General features: G+C 33.1%; 2 protein-coding genes across 4 annotated transcripts; both read right to left on the bottom strand.

The window, feature by feature from the left end:
- Positions 1 to 719: 719 nt before the first annotated feature.
- On the bottom strand, positions 720 to 4,430 carry LOC118053097 (uncharacterized). The gene is made up of 6 exons (XM_035064256.2): positions 4,026 to 4,430; positions 3,392 to 3,484; positions 2,914 to 3,147; positions 2,253 to 2,355; positions 1,905 to 2,134; positions 720 to 1,332 (listed from the first exon to the last, which is right to left on the bottom strand). Exons 1-6 carry the CDS (start codon positions 4,349 to 4,351, stop codon positions 1,104 to 1,106), a joined length of 1,215 nt encoding a protein of 404 aa, XP_034920147.1. The 5' UTR covers positions 4,352 to 4,430; the 3' UTR covers positions 720 to 1,103.
- Positions 4,431 to 6,798: 2,368 nt separating this feature from the next.
- On the bottom strand, positions 6,799 to 12,410 carry LOC118053083 (CDPK-related kinase 7). 3 transcript variants are annotated; one of them, XM_035064237.2, is made up of 11 exons: positions 11,582 to 12,407; positions 10,619 to 10,749; positions 10,002 to 10,043; positions 9,802 to 9,910; positions 9,507 to 9,585; positions 9,100 to 9,396; positions 8,890 to 9,002; positions 8,541 to 8,648; positions 8,357 to 8,423; positions 8,066 to 8,226; positions 6,799 to 7,227 (listed from the first exon to the last, which is right to left on the bottom strand). In XM_035064237.2, the coding sequence occupies exons 1-11, from the start codon at positions 12,068 to 12,070 to the stop codon at positions 7,138 to 7,140; spliced, it is 1,686 nt and encodes a 561-aa protein (XP_034920128.1). In that variant the 5' UTR covers positions 12,071 to 12,407; the 3' UTR covers positions 6,799 to 7,137. The 3 variants fall into 3 exon arrangements, with proteins under 3 accessions (XP_034920128.1, XP_073265790.1, XP_073265789.1); XM_073409689.1 differs by lacking the exon at positions 8,066 to 8,226 and having other exon boundaries at positions 8,361 to 8,423; positions 11,582 to 12,409; XM_073409688.1 differs by lacking the exons at positions 6,799 to 7,227; positions 8,066 to 8,226 and having other exon boundaries at positions 8,244 to 8,423; positions 11,582 to 12,410.
- Positions 12,411 to 20,084: the final 7,674 nt, after the last annotated feature.

Here is a 20,084-nt window from a genome sequence, read left to right on the forward strand (position 1 = left end):
ACAGTTAAAAAGCCCAAACATGAGTGAAGACCACCTAATTAAAGAAAACTTGAAAGCGGTACACTGAAATGGTCACGATATTATGAGGACACAAGCTGAAAAATTGCAACAAGGGAGTGAGCTAACTCGAGTGAGCTCTAAGAAATGGACCTGCTAGATTCAATTATTTCTCTGGAAGAACTTTACGCTTCCAACAGATCTTAAAAAAGATGTGGAAGCAGTTCAACCTTGAAAGCTGAGTTACAGCACTTATCCAAGAAATGCTGGTTCAGACGAAACTTTTGCTGATGGTGAGCTCTCTATCTTATTCTGTTTTGCTCTCATCAGCTGCATTCCAACTTTAGTCGATAATGCCTTTGGAATGCTGAAGATGCTGGGGGCCTTGAAGCAGAGCTTGGTTTTTCTTCTTTCTAAACCTTTTGTTTTTCAAAATAATTTGGTGTTGCATTGTTGAGTGACATTTCCTTTTCCCCGATGAACTTGCCTTCTCAACTTCTCCTCACCATAGTTTATGGACATTTCTGATAAAATCAGTGGGTTTTATAAGTGTTACTTTTCTAGGGTTAACCCGGGTGACCCGTGACCCGATCATTAGATCCCACCGGGTTAAAAAACTATGGTGAGGACACCAACCGAGCTATCATAACAACTTGGTAAATCATTACCGGCCATCATGACCATTTACAGTGAAAATTGTCAATGTATTTTCAATTCACAGATGATATTCTATGCATGCCGGTGCAATTCATGGATATTCTAGTTACCACATGAACAGGGGAAAAAGGTTGAAGACAGGGCTTAAGGTTCCTCTTTTCTCTACAAAATTTTTCTGCAATAACAATCAACATCTTAAGAAACCGCATACAACCTTGTATTAAAACTTACGAGATAGCTCAGAATATACATTGGCAAATTAAAAGGCCCTCATCACCAACATCACGCTGATTATCTTCAACAAAGCTACAAGACTCATCCATGAAAATCAATCCAAGCGTATACCGTATGCCACACCGTATTCTCACCATATATGCAAGAATGGCATGCAAGGAGCGAACTCAAGGGCTGAATTGGAGACAGAAAGGGAAATGGTTATAAATGCTTTATCAGCTTCCTTGCTCTACTTCATCCATGGTATAAACAGGTAATTGCCATGACTTGGTATTCTTCTTTGGATCGATGGTTAGGCTGAGGTCAGTATCATCTTCCTTGAATGTTCTAATGAATGTTTTGGCACCCATCAGAATAAGCCTTTCAATCATAAATAATTCATAGTTGTTCTCAATCACGGGATCCAGAATCATGCTGTAGTTAGATGAATACGCCAATTTATATCTGCAAATTATGAGCCACCAAAGTTCAACATCAGCTTCACCATTGTATAAAAATTACAACAAAACCTTATTTAACATTTTTTTTTTAAAAAAGGTCTCTTCCAATTTCCTGAAAGATGGCAGAAAGTTTTCTATAAGTTTAGAGATATCTCGTAAAAGGCACAAAGCAAGAGCCATTGATTTATAGAGAAAGGAAGTAATACTTTGAAAAAGCTTACAGCAGAAATGCATCAGAAACATGTTCAACCAACTTAATCAAAGAGAATAAAAATGTCATGCCAAGCATCCGTACAGGTTGAGTCAATCATGCAAGATATCAACTGCAGAATGATATTTGCCATAATGAATTTAGCGAGTTACAATTAAGAAGTACTTACAATAACACAAGAAATTAACAGAGATGCATAATTGCAAATTTATTTCTTGAAGCATCAATGCTGATCTCTAATTTATTTCTTTTTGAGAATTTTCAGATCTGTATGTATAATCTGTCATGAGCAAATCATTTGTGCTACTTCACAGCTAAGAATTAGTGTGTATAGTATTCAAATTTGTAAGTTTGAGAAGGTTTACCTGACAGCGAGAGGTGAAAAAAATCCCGGTGTCTTCTCATTTGAAGCAATAAAAAGAGTTCGTCCAGGTGGGACCCATTTTTCAATCCTATGGAGTATAAATTCTGGACGGGTATCCCTGTCAAGATGAGGATGTAGGGTTCGAGAAACCCCAAATCTGTCATCCCTAGTTTTTATTTTATCCCCTCGACGAACATGGATGGAATCATAATCACCAAGAAGTGCCATAATCTATGCACATGAGATGAGATGAATTGCAGGTTAATCAATTTCTGTTTTAGAGGAAACAGAAGCAGACAAATGGTGTGAAACAAGCAAGGAGAACCCAGCAATATCACATGATACAGACCTTATCTGCAGCATCCCTTAATCTATCTGCTGCCATTGTAGGAAGAAATGAATATGGCAACGTTATAGCACTACGGTTGTTTCGGTCTTTGCATTCCATGAACCTGAATGGCTATTATGATTAGAACCTAGAAAGAAATTTGCTAGATTCTAAAAATCTCGAAGACAAATTATATCATGACAAATAGCTACACTGAAAATAGCAAGTGCAAACTTTTTTCCTTTTTCTTTTTCCCACAGTATAGCGGTCACAAGTCCTTTCCTTTTAATTTTTCTTTTTCCCCTCTAAATAGAGCAGTCACTTCCTATCCAGCATTGGCTTATTAGAACAGTCCAGGTTCTCTAAACCACATGAAGAAAAACCAATCCTTTCATTACAGCCAGGCCAATTACTCCATTTCAAAAATTTAGAGAAAACATGTAAACAAATTTTGCACATCAAGAATAATATCTGTATTGATTGTGAAATTTAAAAAGCAAAGCAGGTGAACTATCATTATTTACAACTCTTAAAACTATTATCCAAACTAACACACCCATCTTTCTTCCCACAATCACCTCTCCCCAATTTTCACATAGCTCCCATAAATGCAGTTAACAGTCTTTGAGTCATTTGATGAGAATAAACATGAAAAAGCCAAAATTGCAGCTACATTTCATACCATGAAAGTGGGCTCGCTGTTCGATTAATGAGCAAGAGGTTTGAGTAGTGGCTATTCTCTTTGAGATCAACTCGACTAATCCCTTCCACATGGGCCACCCCTCTAGCTCCCAACTTCATACTTGTTGATAATACCTGATACCAATCCTTGGAGTTGTCTAAGATTACAGGCACAGTTTCAGATATGAGATCCATATCATACAAAGAGTCCATGGAACAAGAACTTTCGGCCCACCTGCCAAATAGAAGGAAGCAAGTTCAGATCACGGACTTTTAGCTTTTTCTGATAGTTTAGCATTACATATGTATTCATTAAAAAATTGAAGCCAAAAACATTTTTTTTGAATTATAATCTTTCTTTTCACAAGAACTGGAAGACAAGCATACATAAGAATAGGTAGTGTTGGATTTAGCACTCTAGATTCAACAGTTTAGCTCTGGCAATAACAACAGTCCACATAACAGTTCAATAAACTTACCTTTCCTCTGAATTTGAATTGTCAGAGTGATGAAGGATCCCCTTCTTATTGTGTATTGGATTGATACACATCCTTGAAGGCATCACAAAAGTTCTGCAACAAGATAATATGTAAATATAAGAAACATGCTAAAACAAACAATCTCAACTCTGCAGTGTTTAATTGCTAACCTTAACAACTAAAAAAACAACCAAACATTTGGTTTCAATAAATCATTGTTATTGACTCATTTAATTGCTACACACATGGAATCAATCCAGTCACAATTTCCTTTCATATTTCAACTTTTCAGGGAAAAAAAAAACAAATTTCAACTCAAACCAAAAGTTGTTAAAGAGTTAAATAATAATAACTGCAATTCAAGTTCACTAAATCACAAACAGCTAAATATGTAGATACCCAACAACACAGTTTCTTAACAAGAATCACACTTGATCCAAGATTTACTCAGTTCACTTAATCCAACTGCAATGTCATTAACACCTAAACCCCCCATAACTAAGCAAGTAACATACCAGATCAATTCAACAGAAAGAGAGTTTAAAACCCAAATCCAACAAAACCCCACCAAAAAAATACCAAACCCAACAACATATTGACACAAAAAACATAACTTAAAAGAAAAAAAACATACCTATTCAAGAACATGGCTTCTTCTAGAGCACACCTAAGGCTAGACTCTTGATGACCCAAACCTTCACAAGACTCACAATGTTTACCAGGACAATCAATTCTATTACCCCAATACAAGTACTTTTCATGAATGGTATGTTGTCTTTTGGGTTTGTCTACAGAGTTCCTTATGGATTTTGGAGATGAAAAGGAGAACCCATCTGTGGAATTTAGTGAAAAAAACAAGTATAACAATGCAATGGTTGAGATGCAGAGTATTAAAGTGAGAACTGGGGATCTGAGCTTTGATAAAGGTTTTGGCTTTAGTGGTTTGTTTATGGTTGCCATTGAAGGATTGAAGTAGCAGAGAGACGGAAAGATGGAGAAGGAGATTTGAGAGCTCAAGTCTGAAGAGTGTTATTAACTTATTATTATTTGGCATCATGGCATGTGTAATTTTAATTTTTTTTAGCCAAGATCTTGCCACGTCAGCCAGATTGATGGATGTACAAAATGTGAATTTTTTTTTTTAATTATGAGTGAATATGTAATAGGCAATTTAATTTGCTTTCTTCCCTGATAGTCAAATGATCTTTTTTTATTAAAATTCTTAAATGATGAAAATTGAATAGTAAAAAACAAATGAATTATCATCAGTTTTTTTAGACATAGATTTCATGGTAAGAATTCAAAAAATTAAAAGAAGTAATGATAGTATTTTAATATTTGTTTTTTTTTTTTCTAAATATTAGCTTCGTGGTACGAAAATGAAAGCATAATAAAACTTCTTTTAATTTCTTATCTATCTCTTAAAGTTGTAAAGATATGATTAAAAAATAGATAAATAATTCAATTTGTTCTTTGAATATATCCTTTAACCAAGTTTTTCCATTTAAATTAACAAAATTATATTTTTTTTATTTAAATTCTTCCTTGAGATAAATGAGGACATGATAGAAGAATTTATCAAAATTACTCAAAAACATTTAAGATATAAAAAGTTTTAAAGTTAGTAAAAAAATTAGAATTTTTTAAAAAATAAAGATTTAATTTTTTTTATAAAAAATCTAAAACTATAATTCTTGAATAGTTCAATATTTTTGTATAATGAAAAATATATTTATTTCAATTTGGATAGAAAAATTTGTCAACAAGATATATTAGAGAATTTAATAAAATATAAGAAGACACAATTAAAAATATGGAGATATATTAAAAACTTGATCAATAATATATATATATATATATATATATATATATATATATATAATATTCTACTAATAATAATTAATCATTAAAGTGCCAACTAACTATTTTCATGAAACATTCTCACTCCAAATAAATAGACTTTAGATACGAGAATTCTAACATAAATACTATAATTTTAAAACCTGATTTGGTTTGATAGGTTGATCTAGGATTTGATTGACCCAAAACTGAAACTAAATTTGGTTGAAAAAAAAATAAAAAGGAAAAAACTCAGTGTAACCTGGCTAACTCGGCGACCCGGTCAAAAACCTAGTTGCAACCCGTTAACTTTTATTTTTGTTTTTTTATTAAAATAACATTATTTTGATTTTAAAAAAAATGAATTAACCTAATGACATGGTTAAAATCCGGAACCCGAATCTTGGACCGAGTCGGGTCTAAAAACTATAATCAATACTCTTTTTCCCTTTGAGCTAATTTTTCTGATTTTTTAAACCGTCGGTTGTGAGGTATAACTACTCTTCATCTAATATTTTTAATATAACTTGATTTCAATTTATATTTATAATAGACAGCGTGCAATTTTATTTTTTTAAAAAACTTTGTTTCAGTATTTCAATTCTTATTTGGGACACGGTTTTCGCTTGCTAGCTATAGTTATAAATCTTGGTTTGACTGATTTAAAATATGATTTGGATTAAATTTTATTTTAAATTATTTTTTTAATAAAATGACATAGTTGAATTAAAAAAAATTGAGTTTTCATCTACTTGTAGGTTGACCTGAATAAATTGCAACTCAGACTATAAACCGACACTTATAACTACAATGCTAGCTAATTTTTTAAGTTACCACAAATTAAACTAAAATGTTTTTTAGAATTGTGTTTCAGATGAGGTTTTAAGTAAATTTAAATTTTTTTTTTAAAAAATATTTTTTATATTTTTAAATCGTTTTGAATATGTTAATGTTAAAAATATTTTTTAAAAATAAAATATATATTAAAATAATATTTTTTTTAAAAATAACTTTTAAAAATAACCATTACCACGCAATCTCATGTATTTACTAAATGCAGAGGCTTCCTCGTGGAAATGGATCACAACTCTCATGTTCTACATGAACACACATATATTCACATGAAACATCAAACATTTTATTTAAATCGTTGGAGCGTTGGCAGTAATTCTGGAAATTTACAAGAGAAATAAATTCAGTTGAATTTGAAGCTATTTGGAGTACAAGAGCTCTTGTTCAGACATTGGGCGACGAATATCACTATTACACAAGGGCAGTTCAATTGTCATCATGTCGAGTGCCAACCCAACATGGCACCATCATAGAAAGTGAATCGAGCAGAAGCCAGTCCTGTTACATTAACTAGATTATCATTGAGTTAATGACAGGACGTCAAGAATCACGCCACGAAAATGTGTAATTCTACAGTTGTGTACACAAATCTTTCCGAACCCCCTGTTTCTTGGTTGCTGGAGTTCATAGCGAAATCATAACTGGATGGATTAATGGTTTAGCTTGGAGGTGAAAATGCAGTAAGAAGTGAAAACCATTAGAATCGAAGTTCATAGTTTGATAACTTCATGCAGATCACATGAAGGGTTTATTAGATAACTTAGTGCGATGGGTACACAAGGGATAAACCCAAGAACAGAGAGCTCACTCGAGTTAAAAGCTGTCTGCTAACCCTAAATCCACTTTTCTGATCTTCCCTCATCTGTACAATCCTCTAATCCCAGTTGCACCGATCATAGAGAAAGTGGGAAGCATACTTAACATGAGATCGATCATGTCGTGCATGGCTTCATCGGTAGCGGTAGCCTTTGTTATGATTACGAGAACATGAGCCTGATTTGGATTAAAATGGTCCAGGACAGTGGACAAAATAGTTTGTGTTGGTAGGATTCACTTCAAGCCTTCTGAAATGTTCGTGAAGAAACTCCATGGAGAAGCTTGACAAACCCCAAGAAGGTTAATTTACCATCTGAATGTCTCATCTCCTGTAAACAGAGAAGCAAATAATTTTAGTACTTGAATTCACTTAAAGAACAAAACAAGTCTCCAGATAGAGCAGACTTGCTTCATCATCTATGCTCCTCCTTTCCTCAGGGAAGGGACGATACCAGTAAGAAAAATAGACCTGGACCTGGACCTCCATTTTCCCTATGTTCTAAGTGAAAAACTGGATGATTAGAAACTTCAAATTTGAGTCTTTGCCACTGCTATCAACTTGTTTAGTTAGTTGCAAGTAAAAGACCTGAATCAAAAAGGTCCTACAGGGGAGAAAAATTAATTTGGACACCCACTCCAAAGCAAATATCAAGTACTTTGGCAGTCAAACAGGACCTACTTACTGGTCAAACCAGTCTTGTACCATTTTTGCATTCCCTATGGTACTTTTGCACCTAGAATTCAGCTCTACGACTAGAAGAACATTCCTATTGAATTACTTCAGATATCTGTCAAATTGTAGGGAAATATGTCAGGAAAAAAGAGCATAAAGGTCTGTCAATGCAGGGGCAGAGCTAGGGTGGCAGGGGACCTGGCCCCTCCAAAGTTCAAGTGAGTCCCTCAAGTGTAATGGTTTCTTACAAAAAAGTCTTGGTACATTTTTTTTATACATAATGGCTTCTTCAAAATAGATAAAAGTAGTTACTTGCTAGCCTCTCATATGCAGCTTCAAAATCCATCCATTACATATCTCAACAGCCTTTTCATTTTAGTATATTTAACCGTCCCCCACGTAGAATTCCTAGCTCTGCCACTGTGCAAACCCCCGAGTGTGTGTGTGTGTGTGTGTGTGTGAGAGAGAGAGAGAGAGAGAGAGAGAGAGCATACTGAGGAAAGCTCCTCAAACATAATGGGTCTGTTTCCATCTTTCTCAAACAATTCATAGGCACGCCTAACATTTTGCTCCCAACAATCCATTCCTTCTAGCTGATGCACACTTATGGCACAGCAGAAATTCTTCAAATCCAATTTACTGTATTGAAGAGAACATAACCTGAAACACGCAAGAGTAGACAATTAACTAGAACTCTAAATCAATTCTGCTAGTAAATAAATCTGATAGAATGGTACGAACAATTAAGCAAAAAATAGGTAAGAAACCAGAACAGGCGTTATGCATTACCATGTTAACATAATCGAGGACCCTGGAATCCTTCATGGCATCTGTAGAGTGCTTTATTACAGCCTGTTAATATCAGCATCTTTCAGAATGAGTACATGAGAAACAACAAAAAGCAAAAAAAAAAAAAAAGAGTTCGAAAGTTAATACTGAGAGCCAAAAGCTGGAAGAGAAGGAGCTCACTCTTTTAAAGTTCTGCATAGAAATGAAGCCATTTTTGCTTGGCCCTAACAATGTAAATTGTTCCCGTAGGAAAGCTAGCTGAGCAACAGTTAACGTCTTCGCCAGAGCCTGTCAAAATCGACAAGTTTGTTGCTGAGATTTATATCAAAGACACCACACCAAAAAAACATAAACAAGTTTGTGGCTCCTCCAGCTTGAAATGACTTTTGGTTTATGATGCAGACAAACTCTACACAATTGCATTTAACTTCGGATGAAATGCTTAGGACTTGACCCAAAAAAAAAAAGAAGAAAACCTGGCATTTGAGTTGCAACTATAAAATGGAGGACAGCAGTAATCCTACTCCACCCTCAAAGCAGATTTTCGTAGGGAAGAAGAATATATATAAGCTTTTGCGAGCTTGTATACAATCATATCCAGTGGAATCTTTATGTCATGATGATTAGCCAGCCATGGGTGACCTAAACATAAAAATGCAGGTAGCCACCTTAGAATTATATTTTTGATCTCACATGTAAGGGTGACCAAATCATCAGGACTATAGCTATAGGAACTTACTCAGAGCCTGAGCAGCTGTTAGTCTCTTCCGATAGTCCTTGTTCAACAGCCTCTTCACAAAATCAATAGCTTCTGGAGATAAAGAAGGCCAGGGAGCTTCATCAAAGCTTGGATCTGCTTTCAAAACAGCTCGAAAGATTCCAGATTCTGTCCGGGCCCAATAGGGCCGGCTACCACACAGAAGAATATAAGCAATCACACCAATACTCCACATGTCTGCCTCGGTTCCATATGATCTGTGTAGAACTTCAGGAGCTACATAATATGCACTTCCCACAATATCATTTAACCTTTCATCTGCAGAAGTTTCAAATAGTCAAAACTCCCACCCCCCATCGAAAACCAAAAAGAGAAAAGAAAAGAAAAGAAAAGAAAAAAGTTGAGATGCTGTATCCAGTAAAACTGACCTGGCTTTACATAGTCAGAGAGTCCAAAATCAATGGCTTTCAATGTGGAATTATCCTCCTTGGTGGTAAAGAGAAAGTTCTGAAGTAAAATGATTAGAAAAGAATAAGGATATGCCAGAATGAAATTGCATCTACAACAGAGTGCAACACATCCCAATTCCCACCCAAAACCTTTATATTCTTCCACTAAATATTTACAGTGTCACAACTAACTTCATGAAGTTAGTCAAGCATCTTCCAGAAAAAAGTAACACAACAAGAAATTCGCATATAATTATTTTTATTAATTGCTTACCTCAGGCTTCAGGTCACGATGAACGACACCTTGGAGATGGCAGTAGGCAACCACACTTAATATCTGAACCATAACGGTCTTTGCATCTTCTTCTGAGTATTTTCCACCCCTTTATAATATGAAGGAGTTCAGCCAGTTAGAAACTCACAGAACAAGACACGGATATATCATCAAGAAAACAGCATTTAAGAGTACAGTACCTTGAGAGTATCCTATCCAATAATTCGCCACCTTCGCACAACCTAAAGAACAAAAACATTTTTAGAAGGTAAGTTCCAACAACTTATCTGTCTGAAGTCTATGGTATTATGAATGTAGAAGCTTAACTAACCAATGGATTAACTTCTTCTTTCTGCTCTTTTTCTCCTTGATAATCAGATGCAAGTTTTTCACAGATGACAGCCATGAAAATGTACCAAAAGACTGGCATGGTTATTTTTTCATGTGTTTGGTTAACACGAAAGACTCTCTGTATTATTCACAACTCCATCAAGCTTTTTCATTAAAAGCAAATTTGATTGAACAAGGCAGAATCATTTATATAATTGGTCTACATTTCTTGACATTGAAGATCAACTGGCCAAAAGGTTCATGAAATTGTGCATTGTACGTCCTTTATGCTTATAAAATTCGTTGAAACATGTAGGGGTTAAAAGCACTAGCTAGTTGCTTAGCTTATCTGATTGTCCTATCTGTCATCAATTTCTTGGCAGTCATTATCACAGTTTTAAGCCATAAACATCGACTGTATAACCAAGGCAAAAGTGACACAATTAAATCCGTTTTTACATGAAAAATAAGTGCAGTCAAAACTTACTCCATTATAGCATAGACATTGTCGTCGTCTTCGTAGGCATCGTAGAACTGCACTAGGTTCTTATGTCCCGTTAGAGCCCGTAATATTTTCACTTCTCGTCTCACATCCTCTATGGCAACTACAGTGGTCATCTGTAAAACATTGCCCAATTTACGTGAGAAAAAGACAAATAGCTCATTGGTTCTACAGTTGATGGTCAAAAGAACTATCATTTATGGCATAAATAAAGGTGCTAATGCCTCTATCATGTAGGGCGAATGAGACTTTTGCTCAATGATCCTTGTACGTACTTGTGCACAATGATTTAGTACAAAAACAGGATATGCTTTCACAAATAGATCGATATTAGCAAATATGGAGAATATTACAGAATACCTTGTTTGCATTGGATTAAGTTATGATATAATATCATTATCATGACAGGGTAATGAGCTACCAAAGCTTTATGGACAATTAGACAAAAAACAAACCATTTAATTCAATTATCAGTGACTTATTTAGAGGATAGTGACCCATCAACCGTGTGTCTTGAGCCTGGATAGCCTAAACAGGAAACAGAGCATTCATTAATAAATGCAAATACTCCAATTAACAAGGAAGGCTGTGTTAAGACACAAGTTACAAGTGTCCTAAACAACGGAGAAGCGCTGCATTTTCAGGGAAAGACCTCGAGCAAATACATCATTCTCATCGTATACTCCCATATTATCACAACACAAGCGAGGCAGATCAGTTAGAATTACAAATAGCAGCCAGAATTGCATTAAACCTCTATAGATGCTAAATATCAGTAACAAGAGAAAGGTGTGCTTAGAAACATAAAAATAAATCACATCTGTACATAAGCAGAGCACACAACAATTCAAACATCCAAATTTTTAAGCTAATCTAAGGAATTACTCAAGCCAATAAAAGCTAGTCAAAATCGAAAGATCATGGTCAATGAGAGGTTGAGAAGTAAACCTTAGACTTTGGAATAACTTTGACTGCCACATTCTGGCCTTTCAAGCTTCCTTTCTTCGCCTTCGCAGAGCAAGTATACCCAAAATGTCCACGCCCCACTTCCTCACCAAGCTCATAATGACTTGCAAACTGCTTAGAAAACCCAAAATTCTTGTCCAAACCAATATCAATCTCACTTCCTTCAGGAATTGAAGCTTCATTAGGCTTAGCAGAGCCATGCCTTCTTGCAAGCAATGCACGTATATGCTTTGCAGGGGAAGGAGGTGGAAAAGGCCTCTTGAAAATCCTCAAAGGAGTGGAGCTTACACTTGATACAGCAGGTGAAGTCTTGAAGAGACTAGATAATGGACTTGGACTGTAAAAAGGGAAGTTTGAGTTCTTCCTAGTGTGTGAATTTGGTGGCTTTGTTGAGTCTGTTTCAATGGAGAGCGTGTTGTTTTTGGATTGGTCTTGTTGGAGCTCAACGGGTTTTCCATGACAAAGTCCCATGGAAACAAGAACCCAGAATAGAGAATTCAAGAAATTACTTGTAAATCAAGAAAGTTCAGACCTTTGATCAAGAAACTCGAAGAAAAGCACAGAAATTTAGACCATTTGAAGAGACAAAAAAACCAAAGAAAGTGAGTGACTTAATTCAAGGATTTGAAGCTAAAGAAAGAAGATTCCACAGTGAATTATACAAGAAAAGAAATAAAAAAAAAAGGGTACAGATATCAAGACCATATGAACCCCTAAAAAAAAAAAAATGTAAGCAAGAAACTGAAATCAAGACTAAATTTTTACAATTTGTCAAAACAATCCATAAATGATGGAGCTGTAAATTCCAAAGCACAAGGATTTTCCAATTATTTGGATTTAGAAAAAAGGTGGGAAATTTAAAATAAATCCAAAGAAAAAAGGAACTAGACTTTACTGATAAAAGAAACAAATGCTTAGAAATAAAAGCAAGGGACAAATAAATAAGAAGCAAGTTGCATGAGAAGCTTAAAGAGGGAGAAGAGAAGGAGAGAATGAGAGAAGCAAAAGAGAACAAACTACAAGAAAATTGTATTCCAAGAGAGAAAAATGGAGAGAAGAGAGGCAAAAGCACAGTAAGAAGTGAAAGAAAAGATGCTTAGCAGAGGCTACAAGGAAAAGAAAAAAGAGAGAGCACAAGGCTTCTTTTTTTCTTGCTTTTTTGCAAACTCTCTTTGTTTTTTTGTTTTTAATTACATCTTTTTCTTTCTGGTTTTTGGTTGGTAATACTTTTTGCCTTTTCTGGTGTGTAGTTGTGTGTGAGCAAGGAAGTAGCAGCCAGTTCTGTAGATTTCTTTGTGGATTGATGATTGTCTTCTTCTTCCTCCTCTTCTCTTGTCAAATAATAATGGAAGTGGGGTTGGAAGTTTAGATCCTTCCAGCCTGTTCTTATTGATCCCAAAAAACTAAGATGGATGTGGTGGGTTTTTCAAGCTTTCTTGACATGTGAATTTTTTTTTTTTTTTGTTTCAAGTTAAGAAAACTAAGTAGTCGAACTGAACCGAATTCAAATAAAAAAAACCGAGTCGAATCGATTTTTGTTTAAAAAATCAAACCAAACCGAAACCAGTCGGTTTGAACCGATTTCAGTTTTTTTTTAAATCGATTTATTTATTTATTTTTAATAAAAATTGAATCGAATCAAAAATAATCACTCCTATGCTTTTGTTGGGCTTTGAAAGTTTTTTTTTGTTCTTTTAAATGTAGTCTATTTAGATCATTGCTTGTTATATTTTTTTAAGTTATTGAATTCTTTTTATTAAGATTTTTCTCATAATGTTAGTATTATTATAATCAGAATTTTTGATGTATTTTTGAATTTTATTTTATTTTTTATTTCTCTTCTCATCTCTCTTGCACATTAATTTTTTTTTATTGGATATCACTATTCTAAATAATAACAAAATTATTTTATTAATTTTTTAACCGTAATATTCTGCAAATACCTTTAATTAATTGTGATAATTTAAAAAATAAACCCTTTCTTTCCTTTCCTTCCTCCTACTTCCTTTTCCCTATAAACATCCACAAACTCTCCACTTACTAATATTGAGAAAATAAAAACTGTATTTTCTGCCCATTTTGTAGCACTAAATCACAGAATCATGCAATTGACATAAACATCAAATCTTACTATTTAATTTTTTTACCCTTAATTCAAGCCTTGTTCCCCCCTTTCTGCTGTAGTTCATTATATTTATAAAATAGACTAATAAATTACCAATCAAGTAATCATGATATAAAGGTTTAAAACTAAGATTATAGGTTAAATTGATTGAATTTGATCAATTAAAATGACATTCACAATTTAGATGAGTTGAATTTGATCAATCAAAACAATGTCATTTAATTTTTTTTTTTTCAAATCAAAATTATGTTATTTTAAAAGAAATTAACAAAAATATCAAACTTAATTTTAATCAACATAATCGAGTTATGAATTGATTTAATTAGCAGGTTAGCAGGTTAACAGGTTGATTCTTCTCCAACACGTGACCTAATCAAAGAATCAAGCCTTAAATAACTTTGAAGCTAAATCTTATTCTTATCACCTGCCTTTCCAAGGGTCAACAATCTTATAAATTAGCCATGCATTTAATGAGTGATATTTGGTGATAACATTTCTCAAACCAAAATTAATATGTGCAGGTGTGTCTTTGACATCTCCCAACTCTGTGTCCTCGATCGATCCTTCAATTGATTGTAGACTTTAGCCAACCTAATTCTGTTGAAAATTCTCAATATATATTTTCTTCCCACAATCTCACTTTAAAAGTTCCTTTTGTTCATATTAGATCATCTGATCCAGCCATGGTTTTATTCCAAATAATAAAATATAGTTGTATTGTACGTGAACATATTTTTTTTTGCAATGAAAGCTGTGACTGATTCATGCCTAATTAAACATGGCTATTTTTTTATTATTAATAAGTATATTTGGTTTAATTTATATGTACTTTAACTAATTTCACAGTTTTGAAGTTAACGACCATACATGATAAGTTCCAGTGGCTGTAAGATTTGTAAGATTCAAACTGGTAATTTTTAAAAAATAAACCTGAAACTTAACCAATTAAGCTATACTTTTTAGAAGTAAAAACAACCGCATTTTGATCTAAACATCCATGCTTAAATTAGAAAATAATTGCCTAATATAAACCATCATTTATTTAACTGAAAAATGTACTGGTAGGGTATGTGCCCTCTTATTTTAAAGTGGGCTTTTCCTCAAAAGTTGGTGCATCTACTTTCATGCAGCTAAATAAGACGTACTGGTGTTTCTGAGAGAGGCTATGTTTTTTTCTTCAATTTGACTAGAGCTGAGGCAAGGCTAAAACACCTTTAACAGCTGGAGTCTTATGTGAATCCCACTGCATGTAAAAGCAAAAACAATTTATTTATGTATTGTATATATATAGGGCTTAAATGCTGTAATATTAAACATAATGGATAAATATAATTAACGGCTACTTTTACTTGATCAATAAGGTAAAGACAAGGCATCTGATTCAATTGACACCTTTGGAAACATGGCTTACAAGGGCTAACTTTTGGTGGTAGCTGACCTTTGCTCGCCGCCGGCCCCTTCAGTGCGCAGGCTTGTATTAGAGCAAATAATCACAGTTATAATCGCAGATTAATCTTACCAAACTCAACATCTTAGATCTTATTTTTCGATATTTTATCGATAAATAAACTACAAATATTTTACAAGGATTAAGACGAGACAGTTAACACCATGCAATGGATAAGCCAAAAGCACTTGCAATGCACAATCACAGAGCAGTTCAGTCCATAAAATATTCTAATATATATTTCCCACAATTTTCATATATATATATACTCTTTTCCCACATAAAAAAAAAAAAAAAAAAAAACATAGCTTGAAGACGAACATAGAACGATCACATTAATTCATGCTTAAGCATTTAATTTCCCTTTGTTCCTTTAGAACATGCATGTCCAGCCTTCATCAAACAATTTGAAAGAAATCAACTTCAATGCAGCCAAAGTAGAAGAACTATTCCATCAATGCTCTAATGTATTAATGGCTGTGGTCTCTCTTTCTTATAATTGTTTTCTAAACTATTTGCAAGGTCCCTCTATTTCATGCATTTGATCAAATCAAACCCTTTGAAGGTGATCTGATCTCCCTTGTTCGACTGCTTTACAAATCAAATTTCCATATAAATTCAACGTTTTATGATGAGATCTGATACAGGATCTCAGATTTCCATTGATGGAGGTGTAAGGTTTGATTTGATCAAATGTGGAGAGTCAAGGGTTGTACATGATTTGTAGACTTCGGTTATTGCTTAAACTAAAATGGCAGAAAATGATCGAGGCTTCTAACCACTCTAATTAATTATGATTCCAAAGATTTTGACATTTTCCAAAACGACATCAAAATACAACTATTAAAGATATTATATGATCAATAAACCATATTGTATAATATCTTTACAAACTATTAAAGAAAATACAACTTTTAGTTTTCAAAATTCTCCTTCCTCTTAATCTTGATGATAAGTGTAGTTTAATTGGTCAAGTTCTAGATTTGTTTTTTAAAAATTATCAGTTCGAGTCTCACAAATTTCGCGGCTATTGGAAGCTTACATAGTTATTAACTTTAGAATTTGTAGGATTAATTGAGATGCACGTAAGTTAACTTGAACATTTATGTTAATCAAAAAAAATTTATTAATTTTTTTTTTTAAGTCAAACTAATCAACTCCCGAAGAAATAAATTTATGAGTCCATGCGAATTAAAGTCATTATAGCATGATAATAAGTTTACCTACCTGCTATCGTTGATTCTTGACAATTCTAATATAGAGTTTGCACCCGTGCAATTCTCTATGCTCTCTCGCAAGATTTGGAGACAATTGGAACCTTGGATTCCACTCTACGTTTTCCATCTTAAGAAAAAAAAAAATACTATATATCTTGAGTCATCTAGAGTAATCATAAAGAGCATGTTTGGAAGTTTTTTTAAATTTTGAATTTCTTTTATTAAAAATTATATATTTTTTATTTTTTAGATCGTTTTAATATATTGATTTTAAAATTAATTTTTTAAAAATAAAATAAATATCATTTTAATATATTTATAAATAAAAAATACTTTAAACTACAATAATTATTACAATTTTAAACAAACCTTAAATGATGAAGTTTCAGAAGCAACTTAAACATGAACATAAACCGTTCAACGAGTAAAGCAATTTCTTAATCCACTATTTAAGTTTTGTTACATGTGTATTCTTTAATTAGTGTAATTAATTAGTAAATTATTAATGATCTATATATTTACATTTATTCTTCATTAGCTGATTAAAAAAAATATTGGGGTTTTGGTCACATTGGTTGTTGCACGAACTATGTTTCTAAAATATTAGTTTTCACTATTGATGATATTAATATTTTATATTAATTAGGAGTTGAGAATTTAGACAATTTATAATTTGTAAACCGTAGATATATATAAACTCTTAATTAACAAAAACGTGTTGCGAGAGTACTATAAACTCAAATATAAAATAACATTGTTTAAAGAATATTCATTTAAATATAAAAAAATATATTTTAAAGGGTAAATTAAATTACGGATGTGAACCAACATCATCTATAATTAAGTAGCTTTAAACTCATTAAGTTTTGCTGTGTAGGGGCACCAATTGGCAAAGCCCATACGGAAGTGAAAAGACTTGAAACGACACCATGCGAGGCACGGCAAGTCCTCTTTGTTAATGTGAGATTGACTTTAAGTACTTGCCATAATGATACAAAAAAACATCATCGAACCGAGCCAAAGAATATGCACACCCACGTAAGAAACCCTGCTGTCAAATCCATCCATTTGCTTCATCAAAACTAAGTCTCAACCACTGACCAAATTAAATATTTTAAAAATATTTTTTTTAGTTTTTAACAGCCGTACATTAAAACTATAAAACACATTAAAAAATATTAATTTAATATTTTTTCAAGTCAATCACACTTTTAAAACTTATCGTTGAAACAAAGTGTCAAGCAGTCTTTACATATCCAAAATAATATTTTAGTTTTTTATTTTATTTTTAACATTATCACGTTATACTTATAAAAAATCATTAAAATATTAATTTAATATTTTTTTGAAAGTGAAGCGCACAAAAAGACAGAAGCTACCAAGCTAGTTAACACCAGTTAAAAACTATATATTTTCCATGGTAATCAAGATTTTATTTTGGTTTCAGTGACTTCAATGATTAGTAGTTGATCAATTTTAATAACCCATGTTTTCATCAGTCAAATTAATTAATGGAGCAATCATATGAAAATGCATCTCATATATATTTAAAATGTTTCCTTGTATCGAATCGAGGAAATGATGTGGAGTGTGGAAGGAGCATCATAATATTATCCTTGGACTCCTTCGAAGCAAAAGTGCAGTGGAAAGGCAATGGCTTGGTATTTTATGGTATGCTAATCTCTCATTTTGAGCCCTATAATAATATAAATCGATGGTTCATTAGTCAAAAGCCAAACACATCAGAAATTTAGAGAGGGGCCCTTTTTAATTAGCCCTCACCCTCTAGCGACAAATTTCTTGGAAGGAAGAAGGAAAAAAAGAAAGATTCAGCTCTCTTTTTGGGCACTCGAGATAAGATGGCATGCCCCTATATATCATATATTGGCAAAACATAACAAGGACTTGAGTGATTTCTTTTTCTTTGATGAGTGGAGACTTTGTTTTATGAAAATATATATTCTTATTCCTCGATTCTCCCCTCCCAACCTCTTCTTTTCAACAGAATAAAGTTGATGATGATGGAATGAAAGAGGGAAAAGAAAAATATTTGTAAATGGTAGAAAGAAAGAGAGAGAGAGTTGGTGTGTCTTAAGAACTGCATGGGAACATGCAAGACCATGGAATAAAGATGTTTCCAAGCTAGCACAAGAGGAGATTTTCTTCTGGACCGGGAAGACAAAACTAGCAGTTTAACTAGTCAAATGTTTGTTAATACCCACACTTGATCATCGTGTTAGAATCCCATGGCAATTTTATACGTAAAGCGCTAATCGCGATAAAAAGCGGCTTCCAATGTCGCTTTCTATATAGTTATACATATAATTTCTTGTAAGCCATTAATTACATGGTTTAATGAAGAGATGTGTTGAAATTAGTCCTTTTCGGGCACTATAATGCCTTCAGATATGTTATTTTTTTAAAGAAAAAAAAGTATTATCATATCAATTTTTATCTGCAAAAATTAAGTTTTTATTCCATGGAATAGCTTTTAGATTTAAATTTTTAATTTTTGTGTTGGTATTCAAAAAAGTTTAAACTTTTTTTAAAATATATATATATATATATATATATATATATGAATTTTAAATTTCAAACATTGAATAACAACACAAAAATCAATATTTAATAAGGTTTATCATCAAACTATAATCTTAAATCTTTAAACTAATGTTTAATTATTATCTCGAGATAAAAAAGATAAATAATAAAAACAAAAAATATATATATCTTCTCGTTTTAAAATGATAAAAATTAACTATAAAACTATCTCATAAATATATTCATTTCACATTTTTATCTCCGTTTCTTTATTCAAATACATTTTTTCTATCATGAGATGCTAGCTAAATACAATTATATATGTGCTTGAAATATACTATTATTATTTGTATACCGTGTTTAGCTAATTTAGCAGCCCCATCGCACACCATATTTTATTTCTCTGTAATTAAGAGTTTACTGGGAGTTTAATAAAGAGCTAATTAGGAGCATTGTTTGTTTGGCACAGCAAGTACCTAGAGAAATTGTCATTATTATGCGCGTCTAATGATCATTTAGTAACCCTAATTCATCTTTCATCATATGATATTGTTAAGTGACCCACCGCAGACAGTTGCCGTTTTCTTGCTAAAAAAATCCGATCCGACGAGAGAAGGAAAGGAAAGGAAGAGCCACTTGGGTGCAGAGACGTCGATCGTTGAGATTATTCACTAGAATATGGATATGTGGCGGTTTATGTTGCTTTCATTTCACTTTATTTTTAACGAGTTAGGGCAAGAATCTGTCGACGTCGCATGGAAGCTGTATCAGCAGCTTGTCGATTTTCTCTTATTATTCCTTGTCCACATGATTGATGCCGTGGGGGCTTCGTTGCGATTAGAGATTCTCTGCCAAAACCTCACTGAAATGCAACTTTGCCGATTCACTTTGTTTGATTCTATTCCAGCACTACCACCTCTGAAGAAAGTAAGCATCTCATGCCTGTGAGCAGTATTTCTGGACATGTGGAATATGGACAAGTAGAAGTTTCCAAACCTCCATGAATTGGCTTGCTCTTCTCTGTAGATCCTTCTCCTTCCTTTCTTGTTCACTGCTTTCTCTGGCTTTACCTCTTCAATATCAGGGCTTCTGCCAATCACCTCTTCAATATGTTTATACACTTTGCGGCAATTATATGATAAAGAATAATATAAA

This window comes from Populus alba, chromosome 6 (assembly GCF_005239225.2).
Source record: "Populus alba chromosome 6, ASM523922v2, whole genome shotgun sequence".
NCBI classification, from domain to species: domain Eukaryota; kingdom Viridiplantae; phylum Streptophyta; class Magnoliopsida; order Malpighiales; family Salicaceae; genus Populus; species Populus alba.